The sequence below is a fragment of the Scylla paramamosain genome, chromosome 5, assembly GCF_035594125.1.
Source record: "Scylla paramamosain isolate STU-SP2022 chromosome 5, ASM3559412v1, whole genome shotgun sequence".
Lineage (NCBI taxonomy): Eukaryota > Metazoa > Arthropoda > Malacostraca > Decapoda > Portunidae > Scylla > Scylla paramamosain.
In genome coordinates this window covers 22174051-22192555 of record NC_087155.1, presented here as the reverse complement: position 1 = coordinate 22192555, position 18505 = coordinate 22174051, and the positions used below count along the sequence as shown (strand labels likewise).

General features: G+C 48.6%; 3 protein-coding genes across 5 annotated transcripts in view; 1 reads left to right on the top strand and 2 right to left on the bottom strand.

Moving 5' to 3' along the window:
• The window catches only part of LOC135100669 (sal-like protein 3), a 70798-nt gene extending 62511 nt beyond the window's left edge, over positions 1-8287 (top strand). For all 3 annotated transcript variants that reach the window (XM_064003803.1, XM_064003802.1, XM_064003804.1), the window contains one exon: positions 6697-8287. In XM_064003803.1, coding sequence (XP_063859873.1) covers positions 6716-8104 — 1389 coding nt within the window. In that variant the 5' untranslated portion in view covers positions 6697-6715 and the 3' untranslated portion in view covers positions 8105-8287. The remainder of the gene's footprint in view (positions 1-6696) is intronic.
• The window catches only part of LOC135100959 (uncharacterized), a 228424-nt gene that overhangs the window by 75419 nt on the left and 134500 nt on the right, over positions 1-18505 (bottom strand). The gene's annotated exons all lie outside the window — the stretch shown is intronic.
• LOC135100670 (C-type lectin galactose-binding isoform-like) lies at positions 14536-17755 on the bottom strand. The gene is made up of 4 exons (XM_064003805.1): positions 16807-17755; positions 16212-16289; positions 15630-15797; positions 14536-15342 (listed from the first exon to the last, which is right to left on the bottom strand). Exons 1-4 carry the CDS (start codon positions 17123-17125, stop codon positions 15113-15115), a joined length of 795 nt encoding a protein of 264 aa, XP_063859875.1. The 5' UTR covers positions 17126-17755; the 3' UTR covers positions 14536-15112.

The window sequence follows — 18505 nt, the reverse complement described above, 5'->3', positions numbered from 1 at the left end:
CCTTCCCTTGTCACTAGCAGCAATAGGCAGTAAGCAATGACCACCTACGCCACTATCATCACTACAAGCTACTGCAGTCTATTCACCTCACTTCCATCTTGCTTCCCTCTGTCTTCATTGCCTCTGTTCATTGGTAGCGATAGTCAGTAAGGAGTGAGTATATCTACGCCAGTATTGCCAGCACTACAAGCCACTACACACATTCACCGCAGCTCTTGCATCCCTCTCCCTTCAGTGCCTCCATTCATCAGTGGCGAGGGAATGCTATCACACGGTCTGTCTCTGGCGCAGCACAAGGAATAACACGGAACACTTCTTTCTCGATGGTTGACACTCGATACTCCCACGGACAATGCTTTCCTCAGCTGAGCGCTTCCCAGTGTTCCCAGTCTCCCAGAGTGTCCTGTCCTGCTTGATGACTCTGGTTTCCTTATTTCCTCCAACCAACGTCTTATCGACATAATGCTTTTGTCTCATATCTACATACAAAAGTTCGTAATGTTACATCTCTTTAGTCACGTCCCTTTAAAGATGTTGAAATGTATGATACGTATCAACTACAATTCTTTCCCAGTTCCATTCAAGTCGAGTTAAGCATTGTGCAACCATTATCTTATTCCGTGTCTGAAATCATTAATTCTCAGCCTTAATGTCGTAAGGTACTTCCGTAAAGTCAGTGATCAAGTTATATTCAGTTGTTATTTATTGATGAAATATTTGGAGCTTGATTTTTTTTTTTTTTTATGTATCGTTTTTTTCGAAGGAAAGATTTGCTAAGAGGGAGGGAATGAAAGTGTGTGGAAATGTGATGGAGTGTGAGCGTCGGCGTAAGGACAAGTGAATCTGGTAAAGATTGGCATTTTAATTAACCTCCACTAGCTTTCATAGTATTAACAATGTACAAGTAAATGAATAAATAAATAAATGATAAATAAATGAATAAATAAATAAAAACGTTGAGCTTATTTTTTCTTTATTATTTTCTGCAAGTGCGAAAAGAAAAAAAAGAAACTGAAAAGAACAATGAACAACAGTACCTTGAACACGAATAATAATAATAATAATAATAATAATAATAATAATAATAATAATAATAATAATAATAATAATGATAATAATAATAACATTAATAATAATAATAATAATAACAATAATAATAATAATAATAATAATAATAATAATAATGTGAAATATCCCTAAAAATATCTTTCCAGTCTTTTCCCTCGGCGTCAGCGTCTCCAAAGTTTCCTATTCCCAGTCAATCCTGTTCGGTGCATGATTTTTCCCCGAGAACCTGAGTATTCGCCGCAACATTTTTCCCTCGCGTTGATATTCACTTTTAACTTTCACACTATGAACATTTTAGAAGACTTAATCGTCACTGGGGCCGCGCAATTTTACAAGCTTTATATTTAGCGAGGCTTTACTGGAAAGAGAGAGAGAGAGAGAGAGAGAGAGAGAGAGAGAGAGAGAGAGAGAGAGAGAGAGAGAGAGAGAGAGAGAGAGAGAGAGAGAGAGAGAGACTAAGCACATTAAAGCTCTCTCTCTCTCTCTCTCTCTCTCTCTCTCTCTCTCTCTCTCTCTCTCTCTCTCTCTCTCTCTTTCTGGTCGTTGCAAAGCTGAGGTCCGGCAGCCTGCACTCATTAGCATCTACTTACTGCCTCGCTCTGCCTCGCTTCACCTCCGTCCAAGCGAGATAACGGGACACGCACACACGAAAGAGAAACGAAAAGAAAAAAAGAGAAAAAAAAAGAAAACTCATAAAAATTCTGCATCATTTTACATCTAGAATCATTCACTATACAAAGCAAAGTAAAAGGAATTCTCTCTCTCTCTCTCTCTCTCTCTCTCTCTCTCTCTCTCTCTCTCTCTCTACATCCTTCTTTCCTTTTCGGGTCTTAGTTATGAAGGAAGCAGTGTCAGCAGGAGGCTCACTTTGATTCCCAATTACCGGGAGTGAGTGTGCATTTCGCGGGGGGGCACAAGAGTCTCCCGGAGTTTAAGGGGAGTAAAGAGCATGACTGTCTTGTTGTAGCCTCCTTTAGGTGCCGGTAGTGTCTGGGGTTCGTAGGGAAGGGAAGGAAGGAAGGGAGGAAGGGGGGAGCGCCTGTCGAAATGAACAAAAGACCATTTAGGCCCTGGTTTGCATAGTGAGGCAGGACGCAACACGGTGTTACTATAATGGCTAACGCTAGGAGGCTGGTGTGTGTGTGTGTGTGTGTGTGTGTGTGTGTGTGTGTGTGTGTGTGTGTGTGTGTGTGTGTGTGTGTGTAATGACATGATTTTCGAGGGTAATGCTCTTTTTTACTCTCTCTCTCTCTCTCTCTCTCTCTCTCTCTCTCTCTCTCTCTCTCTCTCTCTCCACACTCACTAACTCTCACCTTGTCCTTCTCCTCACCCTCACCCTGACCCTGGCCACCCTTACTCTCCCTTTCACCCTGACCCTGGTCCCCTCTCACCCTCTCTCACTCTCTTCCAGCACTCTTCCCTTATGCAGCTGTTCCTCTCCCTTTACATTTCACCCTTGTATAATACGTACCCGTTCACCCTTCCTCCCCTTATTCACCCTTCCTTCCCTTCCTTATTCAACATTCCCCTCTTCCTCCTCCTCCTCCTCCTCCTCCTACTCGTCATTCTCCCCTACCCATAACCCGGCACTCTCACTCACTCTCTTACATTCCTCCTCCTCCTCCTCCTCCTCCTCCTCCTCCTCCTCCTCCTCCTCCTCCTCCTCCTCCTCCTCCTCCTGACCTACATACTACAGCGGCCGACAGACGGGAATCCTAGCACACACCTCGGCTAATGTTGCGTCACTCTCACTTCCGGCTGGTGGTGGTGGTGGTAGTGGTGGTGCAATGAATTAGTGGTTAAGGTGGGTATTAATAAATTGTGTGTGTGTGTGTGTGTGTGTGTGTGTGTGTGTGTGTGTGTGTGTGTGTGTGTGTGTGTGTGTGTGTGTGTGTGTGTGTGTGTGTGTGTGTGTGTGTGTGTGTGTTTTGGATACCTGTTTAGAAAGTATTACTACTACTACTACTACTACTACTACTACTACTACTACTACTACTACTACTACGACTACTACTACTACTACTACTACTACTACTACTACTACTACTGTGTGTGTGTGTGTGTGTGTGTGTGTGTGTGTGTGTGTGTGTGTGTGTGTGTGGCTGCAGGCTGGTCATCGCGGTCAATTCAGTCCCTTTCACTTACTGGGTGTGTCTGGTTCTTGTGTGTGTGTGTGTGTGTGTGTGTGTGTGTGTGTTTTTCCGTACTTGGCTGGATATGTTTCTTCTTTATGTGCACGCTTAAACATTTACTTTTCTAAAATACACACACACACACACACACACACACACACACACACACACACACACACACACACACACACACTACAGAGTCTTGGCTTCACGGAACTAAGAAGGAAAAGCTGCGACTCAGGATCCAGTGAAGTACAGTTTGGATGCGTCACCCTGCAGTGGTCACTTTAATACCTCCACTGCACGCACTACCTATGGCCTCGTAAAATAGAACCCGCCTCTGCCACCATCGCCATCTTCCTCTCTCTCTTCCTTTTCCCTCTATTCCATTTCACCGGTCACCAGCCACCCCGATCACCGCCACTATCATCATCTTCATCTTCATCATTACTGCCGCCAGCATCGCCACCCGCTCTGTCATCCCGTTATCTGATTCCTTCTATCACCGTCCGCGGCGTCGCCACCTCCTCTAGTGATGCCTTCAGCCGCCGCCAAGATGGACAGATAAACCCACGGCCATACTTCACCGCCATTTATGAAGAGGACAAATAACCTGTCGGATATTCAAGATACTCGATCCTTTCCTCCAAGTGTGGCCTGTTAGCATATGACCTGGAGAAGCCCATCGCGCGGCCTCCTCGCCGCACCCCTGGCAGCTTCAGCGGGCGGCGGCGGGCTGAGGGCAGTGAGGGCCGCACGCCACCCTTCCTTGCGGGGATTGGGCGTGGCTCAAATTTTTGTTTGTCCGGCCACCTGATGAGTTTTGCTTTTTTTCGAGGACAAACCTGTCATTTTCTTGATGACATGTAACAAAGGAGAGGCACGACACGGGCTCAGGCACGCCCCATTGGCTGCAACGCAGTGTGTAGGCAGCAGGGTTTTGTTCTGGCCCGCTGGCTGACTAGGCCAGTGCCTCCACGCCACCGAGCCATCTGGGCACGCCTCGAGGCCGCGCTCACCGCCCCATTGTTACCACAGCCTCCGCCAGGGGCTCTTCTGCTACCGCTTCTGTGTGTGTGTGTGTGTGTGTGTGTGTGTGTGTGTGTGTGTGTGTGTGTGTGAGGGTCCACTAGCACACATCTGCCATCGAGAAAAATGTTCCCAACAAGAGCACAGGAACACTGCCACAAGAGAAGACATAAGCCACATTAACACACCGATACATTATGACACTTCGTCTTCTCATCTCAAACCTTAAACAAAAGTAAAAACAAAAGAAATATTGAATATCTGAAAAATTCCTTCCAAAGTTCAATGACAATTGATATCAAATGAACAAAAGAAAATATTTAAGCATTCACAAAATATCTAGTTTTATTTAGAGGAATAAAACTTTTATATGTTTTTTTTTATACAGTCGTCAGTCGTGCGTACTGAGTGACGTAGTGCTGAAGAGAGAGTGAGAGGGAGGGGAAGTGGCTGGGGAGGAATGGGAGGGGGATAGGGGGGACGGAGGGAAAGTGGTGGTGGCTATTCTGCTTTCGCTTTTCTTCGACGAACGCTACAGCTGGCCCAGCGTGGAGGGAGCGGCGAGCCCTCCTGCATGCACCTCACACACACACACACACACACACACACACACACACACACACACACACACACACACACACACACACACGCCATGCACCTGAGAGTCATGCCTGCCTGGCGCACCACCTGTTCACCTGTCCACACTCACGTCGCTGTCCTCTCTCTTCCGTCCTCTAAAGCAAACACGGCTTCTGTGCTCCACGTGTCACATTCTACGTGAGTTTGTGGCACGGAAGAGCGTAAGAAGAGTCTTTCCCGTAAGCCGTGTATAAGGGTACCTTTTCTGCTATGACTTCCCCGCCACCCCGTAGTTACCTTCTAGTCCTGTGCCTGTTATTGTCACTCTGGTCGTGGCCTGTTTGGATTAGAAAGTGGTTGGCGCGGAGCTGGCCGTGTTATTATTGCCGCCACATGCTCAGAAGTGGATGGACATGGGACATCTTTAGAAGAGAACGCTTTAGTGCTGCCGTCCACGTGAGACTTCCTCAAGGAAAATGGGACAACAGAGAGTGAGGGACTTATATGCCTCCCCTGGAACATTAAGGTATCCGCTCCTGTAATCCCCGAGTTGAAATCCTAATCCCAAAAGTAATCCCGGAGACGAGGGTCCAGGCATGCAGTACATGCTGAAATCCAACAAAAAAAAAAAATGTTCAGGTAAATATAGTTGTGAATATTAAGTAGGCAGGGCGGGTGGCGTGGGCTGGCGGAGTCATGGAGAGAGTTAAGTGGTGGGTCAGAGTGGCCCCACGCTGCCCGCCGGGGCACTCCCCACCCGCACTGCCACCCGCACGATGCTCACTCGCATTGGCTTGTGCATAAATAACAAGAGGAACAATGCGAAAATAAAGGTGGCTTCATGCACCACGCAGGCTGGGAATGAGGACACGTGGCGGGGGCGGCACGCCCTGGCTCTGCTAGACTTCCGCAGTCATTTCCCGTTGACGACTGCCAGTGTGTCGCCTCCGCGTCTTTGTGATGGACGAGCAAGGGCCTCGGGTAACCCACAATCAGCAGAGAGCGGCTGTACCCACGAGCTGGGCGGCCACTACACCCACGGCCCACGGGGAGCGGGGGGGCTGTGAGCGTGGAAGGGGAGGGGAAAGGGGAGGGAGGCGTCGCAGCGACGTCTGGCAACCCAACAAGAGAAAGTGAAACCGCTCAATTCATGCTAGATTTTTCAGGTGGTTCATATGTTTCGATTTTATTACTTAATTGGGAAATCCAATCCTGAATCTGAACTAAAGCAACAAAAACAACACACACTTTTGCGCCAGCCAAAATTAACCCACCTGCCGGTCATCAATAGCAAATTATGTAAAAAATACTTTGTGACGATCTTGTCTTCCGGGAAGACTTGTTCATCCTTCAGGGAAAGTGTGTGTGTGTGTGTGTGTGTGTGTGTGTCAAAGACGACGCTGCATTCAAAGCCGCGAGCTGGAAGCCATTAACAAAACATTAAGGTAGAGCGGTGGTGCGGTGGTGGAGGGAGGAGGGGCGGGAGCAGATTTTAGTAAATCCTATCTGTGGACAGGGAGTCACAAATGTGAGGCACCAACTGTAACGACGGGATTCGTTATGCTATGAATAATGATTGCAAGAGTAACAACTATAAATACGTAGTTATGGTCGTGGTGGTGGTGATGTCAGTAGTAACATCATGTATTAACTAACACCATAAACAATAACAGCAACAATAATAATGGCAATAGCGCCATTGCATGTGTGAGTGTAACCTCCCCGCAGGCGTGCATCCCGTCGCACCACACGCCTCACACCACACCACTTGACGAACACGGAAGCTCCACATCATACTATTTCATTCATGTTTTGCAGCAGCGCTGAGGTGACGCTGCATGACGCGGTGCCTGCTGTGCAAAACTAACAATCTGTCTTCTTGTTGCAGAACGTGGACGACCGCCATCATGGATGTCAGTCCGTCTATCCACGACCACTTCAAGGCTGACCTGTTCGACCTGGTGTCGTGCACAGAGTACGACCTGAACGGCGCCGCCCTGGTGCCGGAGTGTTGGCAGCTGGATGACCTAGTGACCCGCAATATTAATAACAACAATAACAACAATAACAACGGAGTGGGCGTCGACGTGATGACACCCTCTTGGTCTTACGGCACCTACCCAGAGCCGCCTTCCTCCACGCCTACCTCAATGGGCGTGTTGCCACACGACAAGGAGAAGGACACCAGCGACAAGATGTGGGGAGGAGGCGGCGGTGGCGGCGGCGGCGGCGGCGGCACCACCGAGAAGGTGGTGAACAGCGCCACCGGGAACACCATCATCATTACCTTCCCCACCGCGGAGGGCCGCGCCCCTGACGCTCCTGAGGGCGCCTACAATCCCTCCCCGCCCATGGTGGAGCCAAACAACCTGGAGCTTTTCAACTCCATCCTCAACGAGAAGCCCTATGACGGCCTGGTGTCCCACAACCACCGCTCCCCGGCATCCGACTGCGTCTCCTACGTCAGCGCCTGCTCGGGGTACAGTGACTCAGGGATATCCACGTCCCTGGAGGACACGGCTTCTCCCAACGAGGGCGGCCACGACCACGTCGACTTTGAGCGACTGGTAGACTCTGCCGTAGACTCCCTCGTGTATTCCCCCGGGGCCACCGCCCTAGCCCCCGTGGAGGATGCTCAGGCCATGGAGGGCGTCAACGCGACATACATGACCCCGGGACCAATGCCTTACTCCACCACCGTCACGCAGAGCAGTGACGTGTCCTCCATCCTGGAGGGGGCGCTGCGCGGCACTGTGCGTCGGCCGGGCGGTCCTACGCAGCTGCCGCCAATCAACAAGATCTCCGAAGCTAAGACGCTCACCCTCATGTCGAACATGACACCCCTGCCGCCCCTCACCTCAGCCTTCAAGGCGGAGCAGCTAAATGGCGTGGGGGGCTCCACTCAGATCAGCAGCAGTAATGGCATGTATGTGACGACGGGCTACGACTATCACCCGACGCCCACCGAGGAGTACACCAGCCTGGACGCCTCCTTCACCAAGCTGTCCACGGCCACCACGCCCAAGCCAGACCAGTCAGACCAGAAGCCCAAGAAGCGCAAGTACACCAAACGTGCGGCGGGCGAGGAGCCCACAGTGAAGGGTCGCCTGCTGCACTTCTGCCACATCTGCAGCAAGGGATTCAAAGACAAATACAGCGTCAATGTTCACATCCGCACCCACACGGGGGAGAAGCCCTTCACCTGCGAGCTGTGCGGCAAGTGTTTCCGGCAGAAGGCCCACCTGGCCAAACACGTCCAGATCCACAGCGCACCAAAGCCGCCCGGGAAGAGGTGAGCGCCGCGGCTCGCGCCCCGCCAACACTCCCCAAGTCCCGGGCAGCGCTGGGCCGCGCCGGGCAGCGTCGGACCGAGCCGGGCCACGGCCCCGGCCTCGACAAATGTCTCACTGTCGTACCTGCTCCTTGTTCTTAAGCCGTCCTTTGCGTTATTTACAGCTTCCTATTGTTAGATGGATAAGGGAATCGAGTAATTAACAATGTTTAATCTATGGTGCAGTCAATACTCATGTTTGTAAATAATCCACTAACCTGTCCACGCGTCCTGTGCTCGCGTGGCGCACGTGTGTAGCGGTAAAGGCGCACCTGTGTTATACTTGTTATTTCTGTCTACACTCCAACAGATACAAGCATCACCACTAGCTGGCTAGTGTCTTATACACACACACACACACACACACACACACACACACACACACACACACACACACACACACACACACACACACACGCACACACACACACGCAAGTACACACTTACACACTCACAAACACACACACGGCAACACACAGTACACGGTGTCTTCGGTGTCCACAAATGGAGAGGTTGTACTTGCTACACACACTTGAACACACTAGGGTGCCATGAGTGTGGCGTCGCCGTCCGCCGTCCGCCGGGGATGCCTGGAGCGTTCCCGACAGCCTGACTGCGGGAGGAGGATTCCAGTGTTTTCAGTGGAGAACACGGCAACACTTCTAGAAGGGAAAGTAAATTGAAAATGTGTTCGTTACGAAGGCCGCTGGCTGGCTGGAGGGCGGGTGGAGGTGGTGCCAGGTGGAGGGTCAGTCACCAGGTGAAGGTGACGTGTGACATGCTGACTGGTGCTGCGTCACCAAGCGTTGGCTCTCATTGTACATACATAGGTGCAGGACCTCTCCTCGCCGCCCTGACCAAGCTGTGTTCAGGAGGCGATCCGGAGTCTTGTAATTAGGGTCATGAATAGTATTATGATTGGCTGCCAAAATATTTACACTGTGATTGGAGATCTGGGTACTATGAAGCAGTCCCTGACACTTTTGTAGATAGTACAACTATCCCTCTTATTCCTTCCTTCAGAGTGACCCTTATAACTTTCCACAAGCCAGGCCAGGCACGCCAGCGCTAGTCACCGTTATTACAATGATGCTTTCATTGCGGAAACCAATGTTACCACAAAATTATATATATATATATATATATATATATATATATATATATATATATATATATATATATATATATATATATATATATATATATATATATATATATTACAGTAAGACCTGGTTCGGGATGATGCGTATGTACCGCAAAGTCTCAAGACAGTGACGCTCACGTGGATAACGAGTGACGCCCAAGAAGCGCTGTCCTGCAGGCAGTGTGCGGGACGAGGGAGGAGGTGAACACCTTCCCTGGCTGATATACAAGTGTACCCTATACACGACTCCTCCCTCCCGCCTGAGCCTGAGCCTCAGCTGCTGCTGCTGTTGCTGCCGCTGCTGCCGCTGCCGCTGCCTGGGGAAAGGAAACCCTGGGTGGTTTCTGAGCTAAGAGTTTCGTGTCTTATCTTTAAGATGCTCTCAACACTTCTGGTTGCTACGCAGTATTGTGGGGAGGACAAGCGCAATAGCGGCCCCGGCCACAGACTCGGCGGCTCGCCCACACCTGTTGACAGAGTGAGGTGGCGCCGTCCGGGAGTCCGCCGGCGCCGCTGCCACGGTGCCTCAGGGGAAGACGACTCCTGATGCAATAAGAGTGTAATATTTTATGTAATATCAAATACTTGTTAGTTGTTATGTGTATTCATGTCAACATTATTCATCTAACCATGTGTAATATTGCTCCATGTCGGAATACGTGAGTAGCTAACTCCGATCTTCCCAGATAGTGTGGGTGGTGGTGGCCACGCGGCGCCCCGGGCCGCGCTGTGTGCCCCAGGGAGGGAAGTAGGCGGAGGCTTGACCCTGCAGGTGAAGTGCACGTGGCCCAGGCCTCTCCTTTCAAATTATTTCCGCTCAAGTCCACTGCAAGGTCTAGTAAGCGAGGCCGGGCTCAGCGCCCCCCTCCAGGGTCTCCTCCATTACCGGGAAAAATCTTATATGAAAGCCGTATATTTTTCTATAGTTATGGAAGCCTTATAATTTTATTTTGTTATCCAATGAACTACAATGCGACGGCCGACACTTGACGCCGCCGAATATTTATAAGTTGTCCTGAAGGGGCGGGATCGGTGCTTCAGTAGGGACCCGAGCAGCGAGTGCACCGTCCTGGCGGCACGCTGGGGTCAGGCACAGGAGGCCACCCTGGGCTGGGCACCCTTGAGGCCGCCGCCCCGCCCCGGCTGGACAACTGGTAGAGTCTTCTCACTGTTGTTTTCCTCTACTGTGATAATAAAAGTCAGCGTACTAGTTAATTTGTTATACTTTTCCTAATTATGTCCTTACGCTTCTCTTTATTGTTTCTGTTATTATTTACCTGTTTGTTACAAATTAGCTTGTCATTGAGTTGTCAAAGTACTATACGAGTATATGTTGCCCATTACATGGCGTTACTTCAGCTTTTCTGTTGTCTGCCCGCCGCTCAAGGCTTACTGCGTCACGCTCCGAGCGGGAAGCACGATTGGTTCCAGTATTCTTTAGTCACCTTCAGTGTAATGAGCTGCGTGAAAACTTTGATGTTCACCTGGTTGATTGCTTCCTTGTTGTACATGGTGACCTGCCGTACACCAGGACCAGGCAGTAGGTTATTGCGTGTTACCGCCTTGCCTAAGTAGGTCACCTGCTGGGCTCGGGAGCACTTGACTCGCCCACACCCACACCCACTTGACTCACCTATTTGACTCGCCCACAGCCACAGCTAAATGACACACTCAGTATGACATCAAAAGCCTGACATACCCATTCATACCCACATCCACGTCCATACCCATTATGTTCTCATGCACCTGACGTATCTATCTACATCCATACCCACCCACAGCCACACCCATCATGTCCTGACACACTCATATCCTCACCTACCCACCCATATGTACACCCATCATGGCCTCATACAAATGACATATTCATCTACATCCATACTCACATACACACCAATCATGGCTTCATATTTACTCATACCCACTCTCACATACGCATCCATCCACTCATCCGACCCTTCATGTATTTACTCATGTACATCCCGTACACACACATACACACACACCTGACATTCATAAACAGACAGCCATACGTTTAGACAGCTGACACATCCATAACTATACCCTTACGCTCACACCCATGGACACACACCTACACCACGTCACGCCATACATACACCATCACTCTACATGTCCACACCACACAGGCAGTCATCTCGTCACGACAACCGGTGATAGACTTATCAGCTTAGTGCAATCTTGTGAGATTTTGCTCAACACTTTGTAAGCCTTGGGTCTGCGGGGCCACTTGGTCTGTCAGGAGACGCTCGCCTACCCGTCTGTCTGCCTGTCTGTCTGTCCCTCTGTTTGTCTACTCCAACCCTCACATCCCGTCCCCACGCCCTGCTCGAGCCACGCCCCACGTAACAACAACAAGAATAACAACAACAACAAACAAACAAGCAAATATAGATCAACTATACCACGAAAAACAAGAAAATTTCACTGCAATCTCTCATACATATTTCAGAAATCAACTGCAAAGATTTGCAGCCACATTCACACCTCCGACCTGCACACAGACACACAAACACACAGACATGAGGCCGCCTAGGTGTGGCCAAGAAAGGTGCTGGAGTGGGGCATGGCAGGGCTGGGCTGGGCGGGCGGGGTGGCGCGGGGCAGGGGTGGGGGCAGGGCAGGGGGCGCGGCGGGGCGGGCGGCTCCACCCTCAGCACGTGTCGCTCTGCCGTGAGACGATAAATCCAGTCACCTCCAGCGACTCTCAGTCAACCATTTATAAAAACCAAGACAAAAGTTTTCGGGGCCATGGCGAAGTCCCGTCATCATCTTTCATATTCGGCTTTCATACTAATATTAAATATATTTTTGTAATCTTTGTTACATCTGCAATGCTGATTATCATGTATATCTACCAAGAGTGTACATAAGTAGGTCAATAAATTCGCGCCACATTAAAGAGCACGGCTGTTTTCTTTACCTCTACTGTCTCCCTCCCTCCTTATCGATGAAGGTGACCCCGTCCTCTTGTCACAACATCCTCTAGGGGCGTCCCTCGTGCCCTCCCTCCCCACAGCCACACTAGTGTCTGGAGGAGGTGAGGGACAAGGGTGAGGGAGGGATGGGGAAAGACGGAGGACGGGGAAGAACAGGACAGGCGAGGCACACACGCTCAAAACTGGATCATGAACATCAGAAAGACATATCAAGCAAGTAATACTTTTTGTAAGAATAAATGTAACAAATAGTGGGGAAAATACAGAGGATTAGGCCAGTTTGGAAATCAATTGTTTTCACACCACCCACCGGCTATAATTGCTTACGCTTAATTACTCGCCAAGGCAACACCAGTGCTAGCCGATACCTCATGCCTAAATCAGAGCTGACCAGACTGATGATGAGGAAAGCAGAACACAAGGTGACACACGTTGAATATTCACGACTTTTAATTAGCAGCAAAGTGGCAACGTGTTTTACATAACACCTTCCTAACCAAAGAACGCAATAAGGTATTATATTTTACGACGAAACCTGGACATACAATTCTACAACTCTACGATATAATGAACCCAACTATGAGGAGCATGTGTGAAAGAGAAAACGGAATCTGGGAGGGATAACAAAAACGAAAGTACCTCAGGAGCCGCGCGCCGCCCCCATCCTGACACGCCCCAGGAGGACACCAAAGGGACGCACCGTGAGGACACCGCCTCAGCTGTAGAGGAGCGAGGATGGGAAGGCTGTTGTGGAGAAAAGAGAAGAGCAGAAGTGCTGGGACTGCTGGAGAAAAAGAATGGAGAGGAAGAGAGGGATGCTGAGACTGGTAAAGAGATGAGAGTGAGAAGGAAAAAGAGATGAGGATGCTAGGGAGAAGAATGGGGAGGAGGGATAGTAAAGCTGTTGAAGATGAGAATGGGAAGGAGAAGAAGTAGTGATGCTGCGGCGAAATGAAGGTAGGGTGAAACATGGGTGTTAGGACTGCTGTGGAGAAAAGGAAGGAGCAAAGATGTTGAGGGTGCTGGGGAAGAGAACGGGAAAAAGCAGGGGTTGGGAGGCTGCTAAGAAGTACTGGGAGAAGGCAGGAATGCTGGAGCTCCTTGGGAAGAAGATGGTGGAGGAAGAGGAATGTTAAGGCTACTTGGGAAGGGAGGAGGGTTGGGAGGAGCACGGGAGGTAATGAGGATCCTTGAAGGTCTTTCCGGGAGGGAAAAAATATCCCAAACTTCTCGTAATAATTTTCAAGAAACGATTTGCTCTTCACAGCACCAGCGAGGAGCCGAGCCAAGCGGGGCGTAAACCTGCCGTAAAAAAAAAATAATAATAATAATAGAAAAAAAATTTGGAAATGACGGAAACTTAATTTTGAGCAACTGACGTGGTTAAGAAAAAAAAAAAAAGGAAAGAAGGAAGGAAAGGAGATGAGTAACGAAGAGGAAAAATAAGTACAAGGAAAAGTGCTGAGAGAAGAGAGAGAGAGAGAGAGAGAGAGAGAGAGAGAGAGAGAGAGAGAGAGAGAGAGAGAGAGAGAGAGAGAGAGAGAGAGAGAGAGAGAGAGAGAGAGAGAGAGAGAAGAAGAAAGAAAAAAAAAGACGGGACGGCATTACAAGGATGTTGATCGATGTTGAGAGGCGAAGGATGAATGATAAATGAGGCGAGGGAGGCAAGGCATGTGAGAGAGGGAGGGTGAGGAGGAGGAGCACACGGGTAAGGGGCGGTGAGGCAGATGTGGGAAGGAGGGGGAGGTGAAGGGAAGAAGGGGACCACGAGTGAGGAGGGGCGATGGTGGTAGGTAACGGGGAGGGGGGAAGGGGGATAGAAGGATAGTAAGCCACGTTAGAGAGGGAGAGGGAAGGGGAGGGATAGAAACACACACACACACACACACACACACACACACACACACACACACACACACACACACACACACACACACACACACACACACGTGGGGAAGGACAGTTAGGATGTTGCAAAGACAACGATATGCACGCCTGTAAGAGTAATGTAACTTTTCTAGGACGTAACATTAAGTAAATACAGACCAACTTATGCATATTTTAAGTTACACATGTACAGTATTAAGCTTCATTGTTTTATACATTGACACTAACACTCATCATCACCGTCACCACCAACATCAGATTTTTTGCATTTTTCTAAGTTGTTTGTGTTTATATTCGACAAACAGAATGTATAGAATGTATAGAATCGACACTTCACTTCTTCCACTTTCCAGAACTATCACGTAAAAAGGAACTGCGTTATTTTCTTTGGGTAATAATATCGTAGTTCAATGCAAGATTTATTTAAAATATAATATTCGTTAATTTCATAGACATTTGGGTCCAGTTTCCTCTATGTCTAATTTTCATGTGATTAATCTTTGTCTACCTTATCTGTACCTCGCACCAACCCCTGTGAGGGCGGAGAGAGTAGGAGTATTTTTCTATTTCTATCGATAATACAAATAAAGAAAAAAAAAAAATACCCATAGCGCCGTAACAGGACCCTGCTGTGCCGTGCTAACAATGCAGCGATCTGATATGCTGTCTGTCCATTTTCCCCGATAATTTTCTTCCTTTATTAAGAGGTTGAGAAAATACGGCAAGAAAATAACGCTGAAAGGAGAAGGAAGGCGGGCGGACGGGCGGAGGTCTGGGCGTGACACGAGGAAAATGTGGCGTTCACCAGACTTAACAAGCTTGGTAACCATAATTTTGCCTCACATGCAACTTCACAAGATTTGGGTTTCACCTCTCGAATAAAAACCCAATATTTACATGACACGTGAGAGGCGGAGAATGACACAGCCACTCATGTTTCCGCCAGGAGTTGTTGCGCTTCGTGATTCCAGCGGTGAGAGTGGCGTCATTCAGTGCGGTACTGACAGATGAAGCGCTGCGCCAGGCCACACGTCTCGTCGTTGAATACCTTCGGGTAGTCCGACATGACCATCTCTAGGCAGTGCTCGTCGCCGTTCTGGTTGTCCGGCCGCTGGAAGAGCCAGTCCTCAGGGTCCAGGCGCCGCCCAGACACCCACCGCCACTCCCCATCCGCGGCTCCCTCGTTGGTGGCGCCCACCCAGAGGTACCCGGGGCCTGGTGGAGGGTCTGTATGAGGTGACACACACACACACACACACACACACACACACACACACACACACACACACACACACACACACACACACACACTATTCCACATGTTACTAATATATAGTGAACAAGATGTGTTTCTTCACTTATGTTTCATTACTTATTTCTCTCTCTCCTTCCAGTTGTACAGACCTGTTAATGCTCCTAAACGAACACACACACACACACACACACACACACACACACACACACACACACACACACACACACACACACACACACACACACACCATAGACATCCGCCAGATGGGTCTGCAAAGCGTAGATTTGGAGCGGCTCTGCCAGGTCGCCGCTCATGCCCTGACACACCCTCCGCGCCTGTGGCCAGGTCAGCTTTTTCTTATGCATATAGAAACACTCGTGGATGACCTGCGTGTAAGGGTAGGGGCACCCCACCACTGTCCGGGAGGGGAGTGGACGGCAGTAAATTACGAGGCAAAGAACCATATTTTGAAACATTCTTGTAGCACACCTGTACTACATTTTAAAGTCTCTAGTTGAAGTGACACTGGATTTTAGGGGTGTTTTCACTGTTCTAGTGATAGATAATAAGATTTCTACATTATTAACAGGAGAAACACTCTTGAGAAAACGGCTGATCATCTCTGTGACCTTTGAAAATAGTCGTGGTGACACAGCAAATCGTTTCTGAATACGGACCAAAGAATCCTTCATGATTCTATTTGGCAAAGTGAACAAAGTGACACCAAATGTTAGTCTTACTTTTCAGATATTACCATGTCTTCATTATTGTACGTTCTAATGGAGCAGTAACAGTTTCTTCATGAGGCGGCAACGACAAACGCGCCTACCTCGAGCGGCGGTGGCGGCTCTTCGCAGCAGCTGAATGAGGGTGGTGGCCAGGGTCTCCCCCTCCCGCTCGAGGCTCTCTGTGGAGGATGGATACGCCTGAGTCACGGCCGGTGTGGCGCGGTGGCCGGTAGTTCAAAGTCGGCCATTTCAATGTTATCAGTGGTATTTCTATTACAATTACCATTAGCAGTACTGTTACTGGTTTGGTATTAGTGCCAGTCATGGTGTTAGCACTTCATCATTATCATTATCATCATCAACATTATCACTGCCGCACAACAGCAATGTTTATTTATCCATTAAAGTTTTTGGGGTGTAAATTGTTACTAATCATTAAAAGCAGGCCTAAATAAAGCATGGTTTTACATATTATCATTAATCACAGGGATAATTTTGCTCTAAACTCACCGATATGTTCTCCTACTTTCAAATTCTGATCAAGAGAATATTTTTATAAGATAAGAAAAAAACTGCACAACTTTCACTGTGATTCAACATTGACAGGAACGCTAATAGAGGCGTCCGTCACCAAGCCTTGAGGCAGGATGACTGACTTACTTACTGACGCCTCAACAAGGGAGTCAAAAGGCGCACCTTGAGGCAGCACGGCGAGTGATGGAGGCGGTGAGGGAAGCACGTGTGGCAGGGGTGTGACTTGCTCCTGTTTGAGGGCTGCGGTGTGTTCCATGGGGACTCCACGGACCCACACCGAGACCACCAGCAGGAGGAGGAGCGTGTAGGGCATGAGTGGCGGCGGAGAGACACTGAGGAGGGTTGGAGTGGAGCAGCGGCGCGATGCCCTAGCGTCTGTGTCTTGGTGTTGTTGCAAGCCAGGGTGAGGTAGTGCGGGGTGGGGCGGAGTACTGATGAGGAGAACAGGCATCTGCGCACCACACACACACACACACGACATGATCCCTAACTCACGAACGCTCGGGATGTAAGCGACTTAAGAATTCTTCGTGTATAGCGCAATGAGTATTAACCCAATTACCTCGCATATTTGCTTTGAATCACCTGTTGATTACTACTGGGAAGCCTGGAGGTATGTGTCTCCTGTTCCCCTCACTCAGCAGCATCTGTTTACCCTGAGGTACGCAATTGTCTTCAATGACCTCGCGGCGTCTCATTAAGGACTTTTACAGCTGCGTGGCGCCAACACAGAGAGATGCGTGACACTGAGGACGAGAAGCACATGGAGGAGAGCTAAATTTGACCCTTATGATAATCTGCCCCTGCGTTCCCTTCTGCCTCGTCCCGTTGTGCCTGAAACGTTCATTACCAGTCAATTTGCGAGTGATTATGAAGCAGACAGGGGCATCTTAGCGGGTAATCGCGATGCTCCGCCAGGTACGCCGGCAGCTCCATCAGCGAGACGGGCGCCACCAACTGCAGGCACGCCACACACACACACACACACATTCATCCAACCCAGCAAGACCAAAGCCAAGACCAAAACCAGCACCAAATCAAAACCAAGATCAAGACAAAAATTTTTATCTTTAATATATAACAGTGACCTAGAGAGTGGGTTTATTGGCAATGTTAGTGAATTTGCGGATGACACGAAGATAGGTAGATTAATTAGGTCAGATTCGGATGCCATCACCTTGCAGGCAGACTTGGATTGGATGAATGAATGGACAGATCGATAGCAAATCAAGTTTAATATTAACAAATGCAAAGTACTTAGCGTAGGTATAAGAAACCCACACAGTAGGCAAACAATAAAAAAATAAAGTGCTGGTTTGTTCAGAGAACGAAAAAAGATTTAAGAGTTATAGTTAGCTCCGATCTCCGTCTAAGAAAACAATGCATAAAGGCCAGCAATGAAGCGAATCAGGCATTAGGATTAATTTTAATGAGTGTTAAAAGTAGAAGCCCCAAAGTAATATTAAAGTTAGATATGGCCCTGGTCAGACCTCATCTACTTTATGCAGTGCAGTTCTGGTCACCATATTACAAGGATATGGCTCTATTAGAATCCCTACAAAGGAGAATGACTAAAATTATACAAATGATGAAAGGTATTCCTTATGAAACAAGACTGAGACTTTTAAATTTACATTCCTTAGACAAACGTATATTAAGAAGGGAGCTGATAGAGGTCTTTAAATGGTGTAGGGGATATAACAAGAGTGACGCAAGGAAACTTCTCAGGATCAGTAATTAGGATAGAACGAGATATAATGGGTTCAAGAATGAAAAGTTAGGTTTAAGAAAGATAGGAAAGAATTGGCTCTCAAATAGAGTGGTAGATGAAAGGAATGGACTCAGTAATCAGGTTGTTAGA

Bases quoted from the DNA above. Each gene is read 5' to 3' on its own strand.
- LOC135100670 (XM_064003805.1), bottom strand. From the start codon at position 17,125: ATGTCGTGTGTGTGTGTGTGTGGTGCGCAGATGCCTGTTCTCCTCATC. The intron at 16,290-16,806 runs GTGCGCCTTTTG...CATCCTCCACAG, and splicing joins ACTCGCCGTGCTGCCTCAAG to AGAGCCTCGAGCGGGAGGGG. The intron at 15,798-16,211 runs GTAGGCGCGTTT...CCTCCCGGACAG, and splicing joins AGCCGCCACCGCCGCTCGAG to TGGTGGGGTGCCCCTACCCT.